The 23,153-nt window shown below is 44.4% G+C and overlaps 2 protein-coding genes, 1 long non-coding RNA gene and 1 pseudogene across 4 annotated transcripts in view; all 4 read right to left on the bottom strand.

Annotated features, from left to right (window-relative positions):
- The window catches only part of ABCB7 (ATP binding cassette subfamily B member 7), a 45,564-nt gene extending 41,790 nt beyond the window's left edge, over positions 1 to 3,774 (bottom strand). The window contains exon 1 of the mRNA XM_076347435.1: positions 3,607 to 3,774. Within this exon, the coding sequence (XP_076203550.1) occupies positions 3,607 to 3,774 (168 nt within the window). The remainder of the gene's footprint in view (positions 1 to 3,606) is intronic.
- Positions 1 to 11,291, bottom strand: part of LOC143164616 (uracil phosphoribosyltransferase homolog) — a 269,486-nt pseudogene extending 258,195 nt beyond the window's left edge. Inside the window, exon 1 of the transcript XR_012996106.1 lies at positions 11,017 to 11,291. The product of XR_012996106.1 is annotated as a uracil phosphoribosyltransferase homolog (transcript). The remainder of the gene's footprint in view (positions 1 to 11,016) is intronic.
- A 45-nt stretch (positions 11,292 to 11,336) lies between these two features.
- LOC143164697 (palmitoyltransferase ZDHHC15-like) lies at positions 11,337 to 17,153 on the bottom strand (the record flags this gene model as incomplete). Its single annotated transcript, XM_076347618.1, has 6 exons — positions 17,102 to 17,153; positions 15,406 to 15,526; positions 14,488 to 14,557; positions 14,144 to 14,176; positions 13,366 to 13,486; positions 11,337 to 11,411 (listed from the first exon to the last, which is right to left on the bottom strand). Coding segments are annotated over exons 2-6 (414 nt in total), but the record flags the coding sequence as incomplete, so codon positions are not given.
- A 3,315-nt stretch (positions 17,154 to 20,468) lies between these two features.
- On the bottom strand, positions 20,469 to 22,985 carry LOC143164747 (uncharacterized). Its single transcript, XR_012996126.1, has 3 exons — positions 22,768 to 22,985; positions 22,335 to 22,680; positions 20,469 to 21,190 (listed from the first exon to the last, which is right to left on the bottom strand). It is a non-coding gene; the product is annotated as an uncharacterized LOC143164747 (long non-coding RNA).
- Positions 22,986 to 23,153: the final 168 nt, after the last annotated feature.

The raw sequence follows: 23,153 nt of genomic DNA, 5'->3' as shown, positions 1-23,153 counted from the left end.
TGGCAGCTGGAAGGGCAAGATAATGCAAGGGGAAAGAAAAAAAAGTCTCTTCTATTTTTTACTGTTACACTTACAATAATTTACAAAGCCCTGCTTTCTACAACTGCCAAAGTCCTCTCTGAAGGAAACCCTTCGGTGTATTTCTTGACTTACACAGATTCCTAATAAAGTAATTATCCTTAGTTAAAGGCTGTTGGACCTTTTCAGTCAAATGCTACTTTCCTCCCATTTAAGTTTTAGATCAAACAGAATTTGTCATTGCTTTTATTTTGGATGCGGGCACACTGTTCCACAAAAAACCCCTAAGCTTCCTAGAAAAAAAATGCAGTCTTTGGTTACTTTTTGAAGTTTACCAAGCAGGCCACATCCAACATGCCCATTTTCTCTATTACTACTCGGCAGAGATCCTAAATTCAAAACCCGAGTTTTGACACGATGAACCCCTGCCTACTCCAACCGCAGGAGGGTGAACTGAAGGAGCTACATTTACAGAAATACAAACTGATCTCAATATCAAGAAATGGAGTCTGATCACAGTTCCATAATATTTATGACACCTGTTTTTCCCCCTCCATAAATATAGCTATTTTCCTCTCCAGGATACAAACGTTACATGTCTTACTACTCAGAAAAGCACGACTCTTATCAAAACTACTGAAAAATGTCAGTGTGAGGGAAGAAAGACATGGATCTGTAATGCAACAGCACCCAAACAACTCCAGTATATTTGAATCGCATTGTACCAAGTGCCACAGAAAATACATATATTGCATTATAATACAATTAAGCTTACAATTAATTTAAGCTTAAAAAAAAGCTTACAACCGACATGAAACCATGAAGACGGGGGATCAAATACTGCACGGATGCAGAGTACAGTAGAAGGATGACGAGCAAGTATTTGAAATCATCTTTTTCAAAAACAACGGTTAGTAACTTTGCTTTTATGGCCATATTTCATCAGAGCTTTTTCCTTCCTTTAATCACATTTTTTCCTCACGAGTTAAGCTATGGCTATACTGTTTACCAGTCTGAGCTGTAAAAGGCACAACTCTTGACTGACACAGCTATGCTGTCACAAACCTCTGCCGTTTGTGTAGTTATATCAATAAAAGCAGAACTGTGGTTCTACAGTTGATTTTACTCACAAAGGTGATTTTACTACAGCAGTGAGAAGCACCGTGTTGCTGGTATAACCATGTCACGTTAGGTGCGCCCTCCCGGGAAGGCCCTTACTATTTAGGAACACTTTGGGGAAGACATGCCATTAAAGCCAGCTATCAGGATTTCACAAGTGGCTGGGTCCTGCCAGTCTCCCATCCCATGTAAGATTAAGAGGCTGGATCGCGGGCATTTATTTCACATTTACTGCCCTTGGTTATATTCAACAAGCTAGTGCAAAATCTAACCCATATTTGATACCTAGAATATAGCAATAAAGGTAATGTAAGAGCTTTCCCACACACTAAAGTATATATACCGTGTCATAACACGGTAGCCTGGAGGCTTTCACGAGAACACATGCTATAAAACACTACTTTCATTAAACCTTATTCCCAGATGACTGTGAAGCATGCAGCCGAGGACCATGGCAAACAAGTTTAAGTTGTTTTAAATGCAAAACCAGGTGTGTTTCTTCGATTTTTAAATATATAGAAAAGCTTTCAGAATAAGCCCATTAAAAATATTTACAGTCCTCATTAGTGTATAAACATAGCAAAATAACTAAATAACTGAAACTAAAATAGGATGTACATACTTGCTCCCAGAAAATTTTTTTAATGCTGAATTATTTTTATAAATTAAAAATCAGTGGCTAATCACTCTGAAATAGAACCTGCTGAAGTGCCTAGCCAACTTTTGACAGTCACTTCTGTTGGTGCAGGCACAGTATTTCTTGAACTAGCTGAAAAATGAGAAGAAAAAAAAAGGAAACTGAAATTGCAGGACAGTGCATTTTCCTCTGTCAGCAGATTTAATTAAATGTTAAAAAAAAATCATGTCAACTAGTCCCAAAATTTTGAAGGACATTATAACCAAAAACTCCAGAACACTACGTTTGAGCCTCCTGCTAGATAAAAATAATCAGATAAATTTGCACAACACACTTACATAAAATTTGTCATAATGCGGCACAAAGTTTTTATTTAACAAAATGTAAGCTCTTGCTCATGCATTTAATGAATTCTAATTTTCATCCAAATAGAGCTTGATGCAGAAGTGAAGTAAAAATTAATCACCAGACTGTAAAAAGAAATGCATAATTGACCACTTTCTAACACAGAAATGCTTAGAAACTAAAAGGCCAAAGAGATGAATACATATATATACTCCAGACATAGCCTTAGCTTTCTAGTTCAGAAAATCTAGTGCAAATCAACATTTAGCAACATGTGGCAATTAAAACTTATCAGCAAGAATTTGCATTTCTCACATGAAAATCAAAACATTCAAAAGGAAAACAGGATTAAAATTAATACTTCTATACATCACCACGATAACATTGTTGTTTATTTACTAACATCTGAAATAAGTTTCCAGGAACACTGGACAATACTGAGTACCCAGATATACTTTTAACATATCCAAATATATTTGATCTGCATCAACTTCAACTCTCAACTTTTTGTCTTGCACAAGTTTCAAAACTAAAACCCCCAAAAGTTTACTACTTCAGTCCTGCTCATCTCATCTACTAAGTAATATGAACTTGACTGCAGTCTGTGACAGAATTCTGCCCATCAGGGGCAACTAATCAAGGCAGGTGACAGTGAAAAGCTAGTTACAAACAGCGGTACGCCGGGGGGGGAAAGGTTATTATTAAACAGAAATAATAGCTATCTGAGAGTTTATGGAAAGTTCATTCACTCAATCTTTGAGATACACTTCCTTCGCTCATATGAAATATTAATTACTGAAAAATACATGTGAATTATTTAAAGCTGGACTCGTTCAATGTGAGATATGTACTCAATTCTTTACTTGTAACAAAAAAAAAAATCACTCACTGGAACATGTTACAGCCTTCCCCTGCTGACAGAAAGAATTCGATCCCAATTTCCTTTCCCTACATAACGGCAAAATTAGCTGTCAGCATAAGTTATGCTCTACACAAATGTTCAGCATCCGTTCAAAGGCATTGCTTTTTTAATGCTTGTCCACAGAAAGATGACCGAATGCTCTAGCGCACCGTAAATAGACGGAACGGTCACCTAAACACGACCACAAAGGAGGGAGAGGTTCAGCCTGAAGTTGTCTGGGCCCAAACTTGCCCAAGACTTTCTCAGCCCGCCACGCACGCTGCGAAGCGAGCACCACGCCATGCCCCCCCAGCCCCTCTGCAAGGCGCTCCCCCGCCGGGGCTGACCGCAGGGGCGGCTTCCGGGAGCGAGGCGGAGGCACCGGCCCCCTCGGCCCCCCCCCCACCGCCCCACCGGACCCTTGCCGGGAGGCGAGCGCTGACAACCGGGCAAGGCAAGGACGAAACGGGCCGTCCTCGCAGAGCTCGCAGGGGCAGCACCGCGGGGCCCGGCGCCCCTCCTCAGCCCCTCACCGCCCGCCCCCGGCGCCCTCTGCCGCCCGTCCTCGGCCGGGGCCCCCACGCACCTGGACGCTCCCCGGGGCCCCGTGGGCCCGCTGCCGCCTGCTCCCCGCAAGCCAGCCGTGCGCGCAGGCGGCGGCGGCCGCCCGAGGCCGCAGCAGGGCGAGGGCGAGCAGCCGCCGCTTGCGGGAGGCGGCTGCCACCAGGCTCCGCGGAGCCCCCAGCAGCGCCATCTTGCGAGGGCAGGAGAGGAGAGGATTGTGGGACGGCGGCGGACTCGCTGGGCGGAGCGGCGGGGCGGGAGGAGCCCCGCTCCCGGCCCGGCCGCCCTGAGGAGAAGGCGGGGCACGTCGCCATGGCAGCGCGCCGCTCCGCGCCCGGAGCCCGCCGAGCCCTCGCCCGCCGCCTCCTGCGGCTACGGCCGCGGCAGCGCGGCTTGCCCGCCCGCCCGCCGGGGCCGTTTGGTCTGGCCGGTGGGCAGCGGCAAGGCAGGAGCGCGCCGAGGATGCCCTCAGCCCTGCCGTGGCGCCCCGAGGGGGACGGGCGCTTCCCTGCCGAGCTGGGGAGCGGCCAAGCCCTTCCCGAGCTGTCACCTCCTCAAGAGGATTTTTGTTCTGACTGTACCGATAACGGCACCCTTTTTGAGAAATTGGGCTGTTGAAATATGGGGGTCCTCAAGCCCAAACGACGCAACTGCAAGCATTGCTCATATTGGTCAGCAGCTCCGTTAATACAGCGGTACTTTATAAAGTCTCTCTTGCTCACAAGGGTGCTTCTTCTAAGCTGCCGGTTAGTGCGCTCACGCTTTCTCCACGCGCAGCTGGACACCAATGTGGCTGTCAGATGAGAAGTGGGGCCCGAGCTGGCACATGTCCCTCTCAGCAGATTTCGGGGACCCCGCAGAGCAGCTGCCCCAGTGGTTTCCTCGGCTCGGGCGCAGACAGGCCTCGGCCTACAGAGCCGTGAGGGGAGCGCCGGCCGGAGGGGAAGGTGTGATCTGGGTGCCATGTGGCGTGGCACGTCTCCGCACAGAGCTAGTTCTGCATTCCACGCCCTTCCCGGGGTCAAGTTGTGAGCTACCTCAGAGAACTCCTTCGGCTGACACCGCCGTGATCACGGCTCAGCCATAGCTCCTTTGAGACCAGAATAACGCAGCAATAGCATGGTTCCTAATTAAACACCAGTTTAGGAAGATAGAGGTATGCCATGGATTGCATTCACAGTGGCCTGTATACTCTCATCTGATCGGCATGCAGGGCCGTGAGGAAGCTGTAGCTCTGTGTGGCATTTTCAATCACAGAAAGATTTCTTCAAAGCTACCAGAGCTTCACTACCGATGCTCTTGCCTTGAGGGAGAGTTATAAGCTCATTCGTGGGGGAGACAGACAGACAGACAGGAAAAGGACAATTGGCCTAAAGCTGATTTTTAATGAGGCAGGCTTTCTGTAGCCTGCACTTTGATACGTAACTTTGCTTCTGACCAGGGTTCACTTTATATGACAGAGGTGACATTTCCCTGTCACTAATCTAATTCTTCATCATAATTGCGTTTGGCAGAGCTTGGTCTGAACAGTGCTGCCCAGTGGCACCATTCAGAAAGATAAACAGAAATTCTAGGCTTATGGTTTCCATACATCCGCTTCCTTCGGTATGCCCTTTTCAACATGGAAGTTTCACCAGGCAAGATGTGATAATTGTGACTCTTTGGTCTGGGACAGCCTGGACAGACAGGCTGACCAACACTGCAGCATCTTTCGAGTGATTTCAAATGTTTCTGCAATGTTTCCGCACGCATCGCTGAGATAGCCATCATACATAGAGAGTACGTATGACATACATACATATATGTATGCATGACATACATACATATGCAGATACAGTGCATTCCGGATCGATCCGACCTGCAGCACAGGCTCTCAGCCGTGTGATGCGTGTCCAGCGTTTCCACCGTATCCAGCTCTTTGGGCATGTGCTACACGGAACACCCTGCGTGTGGATAAAAGAACCCTGACCTGTGGTATCGCAGTGCTTGACGTGGCTCTAACGCCTCTCCAATGGAGATGTACAAAATCGCTCCGCAAACCTGCATTGTCAAACCTCACCGCACCGTTCTGAGACAACTGCATTATTACAGTCTTGTCTTCGTTAAAGACGGAGAGAAGAGCAGGTTCCATGCGCCTGTACGCTGCGTCAAGTGATAGAACCCGTTACGTACTTCCAGTAAGACCCTAACCTTGAAGATGGAAAACGTGCGTTTGACCATCCAGTTCATGCTCTCTTTAGTCCAGGCTAGCACTAATTTTTTCTCTACTATAAAGTTCCGAAGCAAGCGCCAACTGCGTGAGAAAGAAACACGCTCCTCTCATGAAGTACGAAGGGGAACGTTCAGCGTTCTGATGGAATATTGAAAATGACGTTCCGTCAGTCATCTAACACCGAAAAAGCACATCAGCAGACTGGTGGAGAGGAGGCGATTAATTTGGAAAAAGGCATTAAACGTGCTAAATGCTAGCAGCTTAGTTTACAGATAACTAAGGGGTGACTATACCCCATGCTGTAAACATTTAAGAAGGGTGAGAAATTACTAATGACGACAGAAGGAAGGAGTACTGGAAGTAATGGGATCCAATTCAATACAGGGAAGCTAAAGATAAATCTCTGGCAAATAATTGTCATAATGGAAATGGGGTAGGATCGTTGGTATCCCCTCGTTTAGGGTACTTAGAATTAAAATGGCCAAGACATGAGAAAAGTATCTGCACTGAAGAATCTGGCATTACATACACACGTATCTGCTTACAATAGCAAATGGCTAGGTGGTATTTGATGGAAAATTTTATAATTTTAATATTCCATTATCATGGACTGAGCAAAAAATCAGCTTCAGAATTTCCATTGCCTCTGCTAACGCATATCATTTTATTTCCTCTACGCTTTTAAGGCTAATAAGGTGCTTAATATATTTGACATTAATATTTCCCCTCCAAAGTTTGCCTTTACCTGCTGTTCCTTCTTTAAGAACTCTCCAATGCTGCTGGTTTTATTGCGCCCCCCCCCCCCCCCCCCCCCCCTTTCCGTCTTTTTGCCAGTTCCGATCTTCTCTCTCTCCTTTCGACACCAGTTTATTTACATGATACCAGATTATTGATAGCTGTACAAGGCCCAGCATGAACCCCGAGAGAGACACCAAAAGAAAACGAGGCCACATACCTGTAGTGGTCAGAAACGTGACAACCCCTTCCCTCAGAGCGCCCTAACCAGGAGAACAAAGCTCATGCTATAGACACGGAAAGCTAACAACAGACGAGTTTTATAAACTTGCACTGTTTAAAGTAGCTTGCCACAAAAGAAATACCTGTTTCTCTGCAGATTTAGCTGTAGAAGCAGAGGATCTCCTTGGAGACAGACAGAAATCAATGCACGCTCCAGAGTTGGCAGTGAGAAAAGATGACAGAAGCAGCTCGGTAGAAGAAATAGAAGCTCTGGGAATGGAAATAACTCACCGCAGCGGAGATTCGTGAACAGAATCCTAAAAGATATCTCATCTGGCCTTTTTCCACACCACCTCCCAAAGCACCATAAAATACTACGCTGCCAATACTAAAATATTAAATGCTAAAATACTGTGGCAAACTATTATTGTACTAATTGGAGGGGTGCACTTGGGTAACTCTGGAGTACGGCCACCAGTCCTTCCGAGAGCTGTGCAGACAGCAAACCAGGGCTTGAGAACAAGGTCAGCGTACTGAGCGATAGCACGTTATACCCTAACATGCTGTACAGCTATGTCGGGGATGTCTCAGTATCCCCAACAGCAAAATGAAGATGAAAAATGACGACACCCCTGACATACGGGGCGTTGGCATGAAGACTAATTTGCTCATGTTCTCTCAACACTTTGAAAGTATCATCTGGCTGATAAAAGATATTGGAAGTGGGTACTTACACGGTTTTTTCCTGTAAGAACCACACATAAGGGTGTAGTGCAGAAGCACAGAAATTCCAGTGTGGAGGTATTACATACCTCAAAAAATCAAGGCATTTCAGAGGCAATAAACTGGAATTAATTTATTCATTTCAAAATAGATGAATGGGGGAAAATGTAGTCAGAATGGACCAAAAAAATGACATTTGCAGATGGATGTGAACTGTGAAATATAGGGCAGAATGAAAGAATGAACTGCAATAAAACAAGAGGTTTTACAAAAAGCTATAAAAATTGGCTCCAATGATTCCCATAGGCATATTAATTCAGGCCTTTTGAAGCATCAGGTTTTAATCACAGACTCCTCAAAGCCAAGGTTGATATCGTTCCTTATAAATCCATTCTCATCCTGAATATGTTTGATTATGACTGTGTTTAATTCTGATCAAGAAATAGTAACAAGCCACATGCTTATTTATAGTCTGGGAAGAAGCAGAGCTGGCGACTTACATGCTTCTAGGAAACTGGCTTCACCGTGCGAAGAATGTATCCAAGTGGAGGGAGCACTGCTAACAGGTAATAGGTATATTGCTAACAGGCTTGTGAATGCTTTCTGTTGAAGTACCGGAAGAACTATTAAGAAATCCTATTTATTGCATGGATGGAAGATGGTTCCAACTCACTCCATTCAAAGAAAAAAGCATTTCTAAAGGTAGGATTGGGGTACACTAAACCCTTCAAGGGGAATGTTAAAATGAGTTATGAATCCAAAGTTACGAGTCCCAGGAAATTCTTGGAAGAGAAAGGTCTGAATAAAAAGTTGGGGACAGCTTGGATATATATGTCCTAACTCAGGATGCCCTTTGATGAAAGCTAAATCCCAGACAAGAGTTTCACTTCTGGACCTCAGCCACAAAACGACGACACCATCTGTCAGCTGGATGGCTGGAGGAAGGGGAGAAAAATCTCAGAGCTGACCTAAAGCACAGCTAGATATAAGCATGTCCTTAATATAATGCTTCATGCCTGCCTCTAAATATAGTAACTGTGTTGCTAATATATGGACTTCCGTATGTAGTTTCATCCTTCATTTTTACCTTCTATCTTGCATTAGGAATGGTTTCAAGGCATTTGGTAAACACTAAGACAATTCCCTGGTATGGGTGTGATACGATGATCAAGACCATCTTACTGCTCTATTTTACAGTGCCTGGTGTGACCTCCAATTTTTACAAGCAGCTAAAAAAAAAAACTATGGGCATATCTCTACTAAGCTTCACAAACCAATTTTGGAGCTGGTAATAGGTGTTGATGTGGAAGAGATGTCTTTCTGTGGTTAAATTACATGGAAGCTCATTAGCATTCAGCAAGGCAGTGGAGACAGTGCCTACACACCAAGGGATCACAGTGAGCTTGTAACAATTGAGAACTAGTGAAACCGTAGAAGGTGTAACTTTATTTACAGCTAGCCTGTTTTAGTACTTGTATACAAGGAATTATTGCACTAATAATGAGTGAGTAGACTTTGTCTACACTATGCACTTAGTCTTTCTGTGCTGTACTAAGAAATGATTTTTCAGAGATGAAGGGCAATACTGAAGAAAACGTTTAGAAGCTTTTTTGTTGCTGTATTTGCCTGTAGCATAAATGGATTTGTCTTCCCATCTTTTCTTAACTGTCCCCATCTCTGTGTTATCTTGCTTCTCTTCTCTTTAATATATTTTCTTGTCCTCAGGGGACTAGAAGTATTAACTTTAAATACAAAACAGACAGTTAAAGTCTGATATATTGACGTTTATTACTGGCCATGCAGTGTCAGCTAATTAACAGTTTGAATGGTAGAAGTTTCAGTACTTGGTTAAAAATAAGCATTCAGAGAACAGTACCTAGGCTACAGCACAATTCACTTGAGTTTGAAATGTGACTCTTGACAGTTAACAAGCCTAAAGACAAAAAATAATTTAAGAAAAAAAAAATCAACTGACCTGGCTGTATGAATGTCAAGATGGAAATTAATAGATCAGCTTATTGATGCCATAAACTAGTCATTTTATAAATAACACTACACCTAGTGTACAACTGCTGATATTCCTGTAATATGGATAGAGCTTGTTTCTGGTTTGACTTCTAGACACATTACGCTGATTAAGTCAGGCTTCCCAATTAAATAATCTCTCATTTCTCGTAACATATGGCCTGATCCTTCACAGTACCTCTAACACGGTCCCCTGTATCTGAGCAAAGTCACCTGTTTTCCCTCCGACCTTGGTTAGGCAGGGCTGGCACAGCACCGGGATCCTAGAAGACGCTTCCTCAGACGGCAGTAGCAGAGGCACACGCAACTCTGGCCTAGAGGAGGCAGCAATGGGATAAGCATCAAGAACTCAGCTGAGAGTACTTTCTTGAAGGGAAAACCTTACAGGTGAACCCAGTTGTGTATTTTATTCCTTATGCAATTCAACTCATGTCTTGCAGATATCAATAACAAACCTCTCACTGAATTCAGTGAAAATGGGATTGGTCTTTAATTAGTACAGATGTAGTAGTTCATTTGCATTCTGGTAGCAACTCAAGGCCCCTTACCAGGGATGAAACTCCAAGCATGCCAGGTGTTACAATAAACTGTCTTTAGTCCCAGTCTTAACAAGTTCATACATACTAAGTTAGAGGTAAAACAGGCACAGTGGAAAGGACAAATATTCAGGGTGTTAGAAATTTTGTTAGCGCACACCATGCTGCGATGAGGCGACACCAGCACAGAACCTGCTACCCTCTGAGCTTTATGGCACTAAGCTGAGATTCGGCACTCTGTGTCAGACACCTCTGCCGGCATTAGAGACTGCAGTTACAATGCCTATGTTCTCAGACTAGCGTCCAGTCCTCCCAAGCAGCTCTTGCCCATATCCTTGCTCCAGACATTATCTCTTTTGCAGTTCGCATAGAGATACTCTTTACTTAAATAATAAAGCACAAAATGGTTGAAAATAACCCCAAGACATACTGCAAAATGCTTCTCACTCAGGCTCACCTTTCCTTTGGGGGTCTCTCTGTTTTGCTAGGCTAGTTGAGTCACTACTTGAGACTTCATCAGCAAGTTCTCTCAGCTTGGATGGCAAATACAGTCAAACCAGAGCACAGGAGAAACTGCCCTTTTTTCGATTTTGTCTCTAGAACAGCTGCTGTACACAGATAAATTCTCCCCCCCTCCTTCTTCCTCTGTCAAACATAATTAAAAATTACATAAATTTCCCAAATATATCTCAAAGAAGAAGACAGGACAAATTGCGTCTGAAGCCTAACTTCTAGGGAAAAAGAAAAAGAATGACTCGCGTAAATCTGACAATTGGGCATTTGTATTCAGGAGAAATTCACAATTACATATTCAGACTTCCTTAAATCACACCTCTGCGGCTCCCTGAGGGAAGGGGGGCCGGCGGGCGGCCATCCCCCCTCAGCCTCCCCGCCGCCGCCCCCCGGCTTCTCCTCAGGCCGCGCTTCCCGCCGCCGGCGCCGCGCGGCCTCCCCGGGCGCTGCCCGCCCCGCCGCTCACTTGTCCCTGATGATCGTCTGGAGCTCCCGCAGCTGGTCGTTCATGGGCAGCAGCTTCAGCTGCGGCCCGATCGGCGGCGCGCCGCCCTCCCCCGCGGGCATCGGCGCCGCCGCGACCCCGTTGCTGCTGCTGTCCGGGCTGGGGCAGCCGCTGTCCTCGCCGAGCTCCGCGAAGCGGATCAGCCGGGAGCCGCCGCCCGCTGTCGCTGTCGCCGCCGGCTGCTCGTCCTGCGGCCGCGGGCCGAGCCGCTGGTTCTGGCAGGGCATCGCCTCCATGCGCCGGGGCGCGCCCCCGCCCCCCCGCGCCGGCCCTTGCCGCCATGTTACGAAGAACATGACCGCCACAAAGAGGAGGAAAAGGACGTGGAATTTGGAACGTCCATTAGTCAGCTCACCCTGGAAAGAAAAGCAACACAGAACAAGTGATAGGAACAAATAAAAGCTGGAAATTCTTTGTTCTGAGAGAGAAGAAAGAGATCCTCTAAAACTCCCATCTGGAGTTCTCCAACTCGTCTACGCAAAAGTCACACCTGACTATAAAAAGCAAGAAGAGGCAAAGAAATGATCTGGTTCGTTTCCCCTCCTGTAACCGCAGCAGAAGGAGTGGGGCTTTGCTACTAACTTCTTGTCTCTAACAGAGCCAGTACAATCACAGCTTCCCACCTGGGCACAAGAAACATGGCCTGGGCCCACAGGGAAATAAGCAGGCACAAGCTCTGGAAGCCCTGTTTACGTTCTGCTGCGTTTCCTGCCCATATATTAAAATTCTGCACCTCTTGCAATATAAGGCATGCCAAGAAAACCTGCCCTCCACAGCTATAGCGGTCAGGTAGCCTTAGAACTGAGCATAGGTGGTCTGGAAGAGTTTAAAAGCCAAGCGGGATCTTACAAGCAGAAGAAACACTTATTTCCTTCTACAGCAGAAGAGTCAAGTGCCAGGGATCCCCGTGAGCGCACACCTACAGATGGGCTGTGGGGACCGCAAAGGAAAAAAAATTACTTCTCAGCCTTTGCACATCCCCTATATGCAGCCACAGAGCTCAAGCCTGTGTGCCTTTCTTAGCGTAAGAAACAATTCCTGCTAGTGTCCCATGAGCATCTCTCTCGGGAGGCATTTTATGTAAGTGATTAGCCATTAAACCAAGAGAATTTAATAAATTAATGCACAGCAAAGTGAAGTTACTTAAACACGGTCATACAGAGTTAGCAGCAGAGGGGACACAAAAAACCCTGGAGACAAAAGGCCAGTCTCTTACTGGAACTGTCAGTTGGCATTGCTTGCGTACGAATGATAATCGATAACTGAAGCAGCAGCATACTTTATTTCAGTCAACTTTTAAATTGAGCAAGGAGTCACGTGGGGATTACAAAATGAACACCGTTTTTTGATATTGTTCAGTAAATATGTACAGATCAGTGCCAGGATGTTATACCTCTGTGATAACCAGAGGAGAGAAGGGAGCAGATACACTTCAAGAAATTAAGATTTTGGAAACCATCAGTTAGAGTAAACAGCAGGATAGTAATCCCAGGATCTCCACTCTATGCCTTCACTTATTTGCTCTAAGTGCAGGGGACCTAATCTTTAAGACACCAACACAGAGAAAGTGGAAACAAAAATATGCCTGGGCAGTTCAGGAAGCAACGTAAAAGAAAACCACCCACCCACAATTAATGGTTTTCTGTAATATGACTGTATTCTTGCAACCACTTTAAAAGCTTCAAATGTTGACAACTAAGAATTTCTACTTAGAAGACAATTATTTCCATAATCAGTAGAAGTTTGGGGTTTTTTAATGTACGGAGATATGGCCAGACAACAACAGCCTTACTTGGATTTGGGAAGATTAACCACATTTATGTCCAAGAGCCTAACCTAACTCAAGCAGTGTTTATCCCTATGTAACACCTCTAATTTCAGTGGTGTGAGTCATGATATACCCTAATGTGTATTGAAAAGGCACCAGAACATTTGTGTAAACAGCAATCCTGGGCTCTCTTTCAGTAAAGCATGTCTGCTTTTGAATGACATTTGAGTTTTCCAAACTAAGAAACTTGTGGTAAGTTTCCAAAGATTCTGAGATACATACATGCGAACACAAGAACAGGAAAAGGATGTAACTTCTTTGCCAGAAGCTAACTCTACAACTTGGAATTCCTGAAGTCTATTTGCTTCTCGCTTTGTGCATTTCAGACGTATAATGGGAGTTATACTCAAAACAGGGCACAGGAAAACACCTTACAGAAGAAATGCAGACCCTCCACTGACTGAAAGCAAAAAAGTAACAAGAGTGACTAAACCCCACCAGGCTCACAGGATATGAAAAAGTAACCACATTTCACAACTTACTGTCCAGTACTTAATGAAATACTTGAAGACTGTTGCAGCAATATACAAGCAATACAACAAAGAATAGGCTAAGAACAGTAGAAAGAATTTGTAGTTAGAAAATCCAATGCAGTTATTCACCCTAGAGAACAAAAGCAAAGTTGAAGTCAGGATACGTACAGCGCACGGTTGTAACAATGAGTACTACAATTTCTTTTGGTTCTATTAAGCCTCTCGAGTATACAACACAATTTCGCCAATAAACAGCTCCCCTTAGTGGTCAAAATGAAATATAACGAAAGCCTTTTTGCTTTTCACTTGAGGAATTCTTGCTAAGCCAAGTAAAAGGACAGTTCGTATTTTTAATTCATCCATGCACCATTCCACACAAACTGTCTCTGACCATGCACAGGTGGCAGGCATCATTTCAGAAACAATCCGCGTGCAAATATTGTTATTGAAAGCAACCACCAACTGCATGCTGAAATGATTATATACCCAAAATTAAAGGCTAAGTTGAAGCCCCTTTAAAATTTGAATAATGGTCAAAGAGTGAATTAGCAGTTGGGCTTTAAATTATATCGATGTAACAGCTTTTTTACGCATACTTTATGGAACAAACATGAATGATCTCTCTTTCAAAATATCAAACAGTTCAGGCAATTTCAAAGTGTAAGTATTTTATAAATTTCCCAACAGAGAGATGCAGGGTCTAAAATGAAAGGGGCATACAGACACTATTCTGGGGAAGAAATGTATTTAAACAACCTCTCTTTTCAGAAAAGTATCTAGGACGTACCACGGACAGTGATGGTCCATTTTTAGCACGCATCTGCAAAAGGACAAGAAAGAAAAAAGGACGATCAGTTAATGGTTAATCAGTTGGTTTTCACTAGATGCCATGCTTTCCAGCCACTGAACGCCGATACACCTGTAGGTATGGGAACTGCAAACACTTCAGGGCCACAGACAGCAGAAATGCAAATGCTAACGCTGCCACACACGAACATACTCTGTCGCCTGCAGCTGGAACAGAGGTACTTGGGTACCTTTATGTGTAAACAGGCACGTGAAGGACCGGCCCATTCACATAACTTAGTGGTGACTATAGTCACTTCAGTGAAGAACAGTCCAGTAACTTACATAGCACAAACGGAACAATGGTGACAACGATCAGGTTTTATTAGCTGGCATCTATCACAGAATCGGACACCTGAAATTAAAGACACGTTAATACCAAGTAATAGAAAAGTGTTCTTTTTTCACCATAGTTAATATTCCGCTCATTTCCTAACTATTCATATTCTTTCCTTTATCACTTCAAAAGATGAGTGCATTTGCAGCTGATTTTTGCTGCCAGGTCACAATCCGATAAGCAATGCTCATAATCCTTCCGGAGCCTTGCAGATGGGGGGAACGAGCCTCACTGCAAAGCACACAGCCAGCTTAAAAGCAATAAAACAAAATTGTACGCTTCCCTCTGGCTTCCGCATCTACTCGGACTTTACATACATTCCATTTTGATAATTGCCTATACAGCAGTTCTTTACTTCAGAATTCTTTGGCTTGTCTGACAGAAATGAAGAGGGCAGAGCCTCCAATACGAGCACGGATTTCTCCTAAGCTTTAAAAGGAGTGCAGTATGCATTTAAGCACAGAACAAGGTCCAGAAATCTGTTCACAGAATTATGTGCTGCATGTCTAAGCTAGACTCCATTTTAAGGAAAAACAACTACAGATTTGGTCACTCTGTTACTATTACTAAAGGCAGACAACGTAAGTAGGCTTTTCAACTCTAAATACAAGGGGTAACATACTGCTTCTCAAAGGCAGCACCTGGGACTCCACTGAGGACAAACCCAAGTGTTCAAGGCTTTTTTGTTTTCCCAAACATAAAACCTGAGAGAAAAGCCATTAAAATTATTCGCACAAGAGTTACTCAGCGCATGCAGGGGCATTAGGAACACCCTGTTGGTCGGCGGTATCATCTGGATCGCCAGCGTATGCTACTTCAGCGTGCTTGATTAGATTTAGAGGAACAAAGCTCGCTGCTTAGCTGACCTCCGTTCCCCGTTCTTGTGTACACCGGCAACTTCCTTGCAATTTCGGCGAGAATTTGCCTCTGCACCTCCGGCCTTTCTTCATTTTCATAGCGTTCTTTGTCAGCATAGGACATATGGTACTAGAAGCAGAAGTCATGAGAGGAGCAGTTACCCACGGGTAGCAGAGATAACATTTCAAATACAGGCAAGTTTGCGAATGTTTTTACCTCCCACTCCTTCTAATGAGATTAATCTAGTGTGAAAATGTGCTTGTTGAGAAGGCAAAGGGAGAGAGTGCTGGACAGCCAGGATACTCTGCGATGATACATCAATAAGAAACACAAAAGCGATATTAAGCATCACAAAACAACATACTAGAATTGCTACTGCTGCTGCCTTAGATTACTATTTTCCATGAATAACATTACTAACCATGAGAGGGATGCTTTAAGCACTTCCCTTGTGAGCAAGAAGATAAAACTATGTCCCCAGCCACAGTTTTCTATGTCTAAAACCGGGATTAGTTGTTATTTAGAAATTCACATTCTTGTAATTAGGACCTGATTTCGGTCATGTAGATTTGCAATGCCACACAAACATCATCCTCATTCTATTGCTCCACACATGGTGTTTTACTAGCATTTCGTAAAGAGGTAAAACAAATTGAAAAAAATTCCACCAATCCGAGCAACAGGAAAAAGTAAGTATTTGGTAGAAAAAGAATTGAAACAAAACGTCTGCCTCTGACTGGCCTGTGCTCAAACCACTAAATCATACCCTTGTCCTAAAATAAGCCACCTACACTGAAAAACAATACCAAACCCTTAACTAAAGTATTATTCATGAAACAACCAACTTCTGTCACACTGAACCCCAGTTTCTCTTTACCATAGCGTATCGTTACACTTATCTTCCATGATGCTGCCGACCAGGGAAGTACAAGGACTGGAGCTACTGGAGCAACTTGTCAAAAAGCCGTATGCTATGCACACAGCCACAGTCCTCACTGCCACACACACGCGACATCAGACTCTCCGCATGTTTAAAAGGAGAAAGATTCTTCTATCCCTCACTATCGCAAGAAAGAGTCTGACAAATGAAGCAAACTTAACCACTACAAAGGGGCCCGCTCCAGCCGGCAAAGGGCTCCCAGCAGAGCAGGCAGTGCTGGACTTTGGTGGGACACCGAACGTTCACATACCCACCACAACCATCTGGCTCAAGGGATCCAGAAACCCCACTACCATTGCAAACGCACCCGTTTCCACCGGCACTGTAACACCTTCCGTGAAGAGCGAAAGCCAAAACTGAAGGTCCTTACTCGGGAGACTCCAGTAAGGCTAGGTTAAGGAAGGTCCTCAGGATTTGGCCTCCAACTTGCTTAAATGCTTAGAGATCAACGACACTGCAAATATGTAAGTTAATAATCATCAATCCTGTTATTCTCAACATGAAAAACCCTATCGGCTCCTGGAACACCTGAAAAGGCAGCTTTAAACGTTAACGCCATCTCTGATTTAAACCATGCTCTTTGGGGAGTTAAAGGATTCTCAGAACGGTAAATTACTCGGTTTTTATGGACAACTCTAGGTCACTTTCCATCTCTTTAGGAAACCTGAGCACTTGTCCAGATCAACTCGACTGAAGGATTTTTGAGTTCTCTTTAGCATCCCTGCTTTCGTTCTGCAATGAGTGAAAAGTGCTTGGACTCTTACCTTTTTGCCTGGCTGCACCGGGAGAGTAAAAATAGACTTCCAATATGTCCACACAAAGAGAATATGGAATATTATAAGATAGGCCACTAAAAACAAAACAAACCAAAAGCAGAACAATGACTTCTTAAGTAAAAGTTTCATTCATGATGGGCCTAATTCCAATCTTTCATAACAATGACAAAAAAAATGTAGGAGAAATGAAAGATAGGGACTCACCCTATCTCCTCCTTCCTTCCTTCCAGGTCCTGATGTGCGGTTCAAAACTGACTGCATGCTGTGGGAAATAATGCTGAGCCTGCAAACAGCGATTCATTCTTACTGAGGCTGAAGCAATTCCTGAAGAAGAAACAAAGCTGGAATCATGAACTGCCACGTACTGAATTTCTGCTTTCCTGTCTGTCACGCCTGGCAAGCCTTAGGGCTTTGTCAAAAAAACATCAAAACCCTACCCGAAAGGGTTCTTCATTATCAACCCCTCCGGCTGCAGAAAGACTCTCTCAACACTCCTGTCGTTTTGCACCCCCCTTCCAGCGTGCCGTCTAAGAGGAGCTGGAGAAACAGTGCTGCTCTTTAGCCCATACCTTCTCTTTGCCCTGACGGGCGATGTTTCAGAAACACTCAGTAGAAACTCAAGGCTGTTGGTGACCTCTCTGGGCAAGACAAATTTCCAATGTGCCTGACAGAGCTACAGAAGGAAGGAAGGTGAGGAGGGTCCCAGGTTAGTTTTCCAGGCTTCTCCGCTCCTCAATATGCTCCTTGCTCCACCCGTCAACCCCCTCCGCCCAAAAAACCCCAGCCCTCCCTTGCAACTCCTTCACAAGGCTGAAAAACTCCTTATTTGAGTCAGAAAGTTCCAGTAGGAACTTAAGAGCCTCTGAGGCTCCCATGGCCCAATACAACATTAAAACTGTGCTCCTAGTAGGCTCTGATCCCCCAAATTAGTCCATATCTGTTTCTCCATGTCCCCCCACCTTCCTCCCAGCAGTTCAAGTTCAAATTGTAAATCTTTGTTTAAATTGCGCATTTGTCTTACCACGTTTCCTCGGCCAAACACCTCATTATTGGTGGCTTCTGAACAGGAGGAAATAAAAGCTTACATTTGTGCCTTGGCCAAGACGAATGCTCTGCGGACAGAAGGCTCTGTGTTCTCTCATTTCCTTGGCAGGACTAACACCCTTGGCCACTTTAGGGGAGGCTACTGTATTAGCAGGAGGGGGAAAAACAAAGAAAAAAAAAGAAAAAAAAAAGAAAAACAGCCTGCAACAACAAAAAAGGCTCAAGAATGGTCCGGCGTATTTGCAATGAGCCAGAGCACGGGTTAGAACAGAACCTGGAGAAGGCAAAAGGATCAGGATGTGTCAAAGTAGAAAGCTCAGACGAAGGACAGAGGGACCGATACGCTGAACGACAGCTTCTGAGACAGCACGACCAACTGCAGCAGCAGAGCTGCCGAGCCGTTTGGCTCTTGGTAGCCCTTCAAAAAACTCTTCAAAAATAAATCCAACCTTAGAGAAACACGTAAAGGTAAATTCATCTTCCCAGCAAAAGTGTTCTCTAAAACAAACGTTCATGAAAACGCTCGCTTCCTTTGAACCTAAACATCCTTAAACTCTTTTCCTGAGGCACCGAAAGCTTGGTAAGTTCTGTGACGTTAGCTTGCAATTCACCTCTGCACCAGCCTACAGAATCACTCAAGTTTAGCTCTCATCTCATTTAAGCCCCGTCTAATTATGCAACTTAACTACAGCAAGAACAACAGTTTTGCTGAATATGCAACAGTCTCGTCATCATATGTTGATGTGGGGAGACAGAAGGAAAAGGCTGTTTTCTTTAAACTTCAAGCATTTCTACGGGGCTTGACTGCTGGGGAAAAGACAGAGCCCTCTCCGGTATATCTGAAGCCAAGTACCTTTTTCTCGCATGTCTTGGACGTGCCCACATCTACCTGAACAGAAAGGTACCAATCCTGGAGTTTTTCCTACCCGTCTTTCTTCAGGACTGTGGTTCATTAACTACAAGAAACGCAGTTTCATTAATGTGCATTAACCAATGACTTTCCTATTACCTCTGCTGTCTCCCATCAAAGAATCATTTATGGAAAACAAGGGCAGAGGGAACAACATGCTTTGGCAGCTTTGAGGTTATACGCCCAAAGCTTTATACCCTCTGTCTTATATTTTTACGTTAAAGTATCACGAGATATTACCATATTTTTCATTATTATTTGTGGCACTAAATACTGCAGCACACAGTGCCAGATGGCTAATATTCAGAATAAAAATAACGCAAGGCCAATCTTAGAAAGACTCAATGCGAATGTAACAGCATGTATTCTACAACCAATACAACACTGGACAAAAACGCAAAGCGCCAGAACAGACCGAGATGAATTAACCACAATACACGATAGATCATTGAAGAAAAACGAACAGGAAAAAAAACACCAAAACCCCACAAAAAACCCCAACCCAAAAATAAACGGTAGTGCTTTTGTGACACGTGGCGGGTCCGGCAGGGCGGCATTCGGCCCCTCGCCAAGTGGGCCCTGCAGCTGACAGCGGGCTGGGGGGGGTCTCCGGGGAAAACACTGCAAACACTGCCTGTATGAAGGCTGCTCTCAGCTGAGCTTCTGACGCCACGGGCCTCTGCCACTGCCGTCTGAAGAAGCGTCTTCTAGGATCCCGGTGCTGTGCCAGCCCTGCCTAACCAAGGTCGGAGGGAAAACAGGTGACTTTGCTCGGATACAGGGGACTTTGTCCTTGGTGGCCTTGAAACCTCGTAATGGGTGTCATTTTTCAAAAGATGTATGCTTATCATAGTGTTAAAATCCAGCTCTTTTAAAGTGCTTGAAGCAATAAAAATAGAAACACTCCAACACATTAGTCACTGGTAATTAGGGTGGCTTCTGGCTATAATGTGAGAGGCTAAACAGGCTTTTTCAGTGGCTGGCATTCTGGGTTAGGATTTGAGAGGCATTCTAGTTAGGATTTTAGACAGTTTTGTAGCTGTGTGTTATCTGTAACAGAACTAACTGACATGATAAATTTTAAATAATTTGTAAAACAGCTAACAGCATGTTCATACAACATGTAACCTGTTTGCCGTAACAAAATAGAGGACAAGTCTTGCTTTGTGTTAAGGTGGAGAACACATTTTTGTAAGAAGAAAATCAAAATGCCATTTTTGTAACGTAATCAAACATTTTAAAATACAGCTTATTTATGCTACTTAATTGACTACAAAATATAATTCACACTGCACTTCAAATGTAACTGCTCTGTTCTTAAATGTAAGGCCTGAGGATTAATAGTTCATATTTTTCTAGGAGTAAGTACAACAGTCCCTGTCTCCAAATCAGTACTGTGCCTTCCAGCACATATTCTACTTGTCAAAACTGATTTTATATCTCTGAGTGAGGGGTTCTACCCCCCCTCCCCAACCTTGCCTGGTTTTCCCATTTTTAATGTCTTTGCATTCATTTCTTCCCATTAATTTTCCCTCTTTCTTCATGTACTTTGGTGAAGCATTCCCCTCTTTGTGTTCATACCCTTCCAATACTGCTGATCCTAAAATATGAGTATTGTCACTTTTCTTTACCCTCTAGCCTGACTCCTGAATTCATTTTGATTTCCACAGCTCTGGGGGCACTTTCATTTAGGCTGATGCCTGCCATAACTGGAATTGTCAACGTTACCATACAAAATACAGGTTTCAGTCTCCCCTTGGCATACTGATTATCTGGCATTCAGTGCTGATTCTTTCCATTTTATAGGAATGTTTAATAATTGTAAATCTTAGTTCTATAAATAGTCTTTAGGAAATTGTGCTCCACTTTTTTACAGCTCGAAGAAATAAGTATTTGTCGCTATAAGTGAAGTTCATTACAATGTTATAATCATATTAAAAACCTTTAATGAGAAAGAACATAAAAACTTTAATAAACTCTAAATAAGGTGTTATTTCACCTCCATGCGCCGGGGCTTACTCCTTCTGCTGAGCTGCTTCTGTCATCTTTTCTCACTGCCAACTCTGGAGCGTGCATTGATTTCTGTCTGTCTCCAAGGAGATCCTCTGCTTCTACAGCTAAATCTGCAGAGAAACAGGTATTTCTTTTGTGGCAAGCTACTTTAAACAGTGCAAGTTTATAAAACTCGTCTGTTGTTAGCTTTCCGTGTCTATAGCATGAGCTTTGTTCTCCTGGTTAGGGCGCTCTGAGGGAAGGGGTTGTCACGTTTCTGACCACTACAGGTATGTGGCCTCGTTTTCTTTCGGTGTCTCTCTCGGGGTTCGTGCTGGGCCTTGTACAGCTATCAATAATCTGGTATCATGTAAATAAACTGGTGTCGAAAGGAGAGAGAGAAGATCGGAACTGGCAAAAAGACGGAAAGGGGGGGGGGGGGGGGGGCGCAATAAAACCAGCAGCATTGGAGAGTTCTTAAAGAAGGAACAGCAGGTAAAGGCAAACTTTGGAGGGGAAATATTAATGTCAAATATATTAAGCACCTTATTAGCCTTAAAAGCGTAGAGGAAATAAAATGATATGCGTTAGCAGAGACAATGGAAATTCTGAAGCTGATTTTTTGCTCAGTCCATGATAATGGAATATTAAAATTATAAAATTTTCCATCAAATACCACCTAGCCATTTGCTATTGTAAGCAGATACGTGTGTATGTAATGCCAGATTCTTCAGTGCAGATACTTTTCTCATGTCTTGGCCATTTTAATTCTAAGTACCCTAAACGAGGGGATACCAACGATCCTACCCCATTTCCATTATGACAATTATTTGCCAGAGATTTATCTTTAGCTTCCCTGTATTGAATTGGATCCCATTACTTCCAGTACTCCTTCCTTCTGTCGTCATTAGTAATTTCTCACCCTTCTTAAATGTTTACAGCATGGGGTATAGTCACCCCTTAGTTATCTGTAAACTAAGCTGCTAGCATTTAGCACGTTTAATGCCTTTTTCCAAATTAATCGCCTCCTCTCCACCAGTCTGCTGATGTGCTTTTTCGGTGTTAGATGACTGACGGAACGTCATTTTCAATATTCCATCAGAATGCTGAACGTTCCCCTTCGTATTTCATGAGAGGAGCGTGTTTCTTTCTCACGCAGTTGGCGCTTGCTTCGGAACTTTATAGTAGAGAAAAAATTAGTGCTAGCCTGGACTAAAGAGAGCATGAACTGGATGGTCAAACGCACGTTTTCCATCTTCAAGGTTAGGGTCTTACTGGAAGTACGTAACGGGTTCTATCACTTGACGCAGCGTACAGGCGCATGGAACCTGCTCTTCTCTCCGTCTTTAACGAAGACAAGACTGTAATAATGCAGTTGTCTCAGAACGGTGCGGTGAGGTTTAACAATGCAGGTTTGCGGAGCGATTTTGTACATCTCCATTGGAGAGGCGTTAGAGCCACGTCAAGCACTGCGATACCACAGGTCAGGGTTCTTTTATCCACACGCAGGGTGTTCCGTGTAGCACATGCCCAAAGAGCTGGATACGGTGGAAACGCTGGACACGCATCACACGGCTGAGAGCCTGTGCTGCAGGTCGGATCGATCCGGAATGCACTGTACCTGCATACATACACATCAACGTGATAACCGGGCATTTGTACTCAGGAGAAATTCACCTTTACATATTCGAACTTCCTTGAATCCTACCTCCTCTCCTCCTCCGAACCTGCACTGATGTCTATTACAGTTTCCAGTATCTTGAAAGGCCCCCCAAAACCAAACAAAACCCAAACAAATACAGACAAAAACCCTGCAGCAGAGCTTCTGTGCCACGCGGCGGGCTCCGGAGAGGCGGCATTCAGCCCCCCCGCCGAGCGGGCCCTGCAGCTGGCAGGGGGTCTCCGGGGAATACCTGCCGGGAAGCCGGAGGCGGCGGGAGGAGCCAGAGAGCAAGGCTCCCGCCGCGACCGCTGGCTGGCGGCGGACCGCGACGGGCCGGCAGCGCCCGCCGGCTCCGAGGCGCCCCCACAGCCCGCCGCGCGCCAGCCGAGGCGCGAAGGGCGGGAACGCGGCAGGGACAACACGTCACCGCG

The sequence above is a fragment of the Aptenodytes patagonicus genome, chromosome 9, assembly GCF_965638725.1.
Source record: "Aptenodytes patagonicus chromosome 9, bAptPat1.pri.cur, whole genome shotgun sequence".
In the NCBI taxonomy this organism is placed as follows: domain Eukaryota; kingdom Metazoa; phylum Chordata; class Aves; order Sphenisciformes; family Spheniscidae; genus Aptenodytes; species Aptenodytes patagonicus.
Note: the sequence above shows the minus strand (reverse complement) of the source record. Positions and strands in the feature narration are given on the sequence as shown.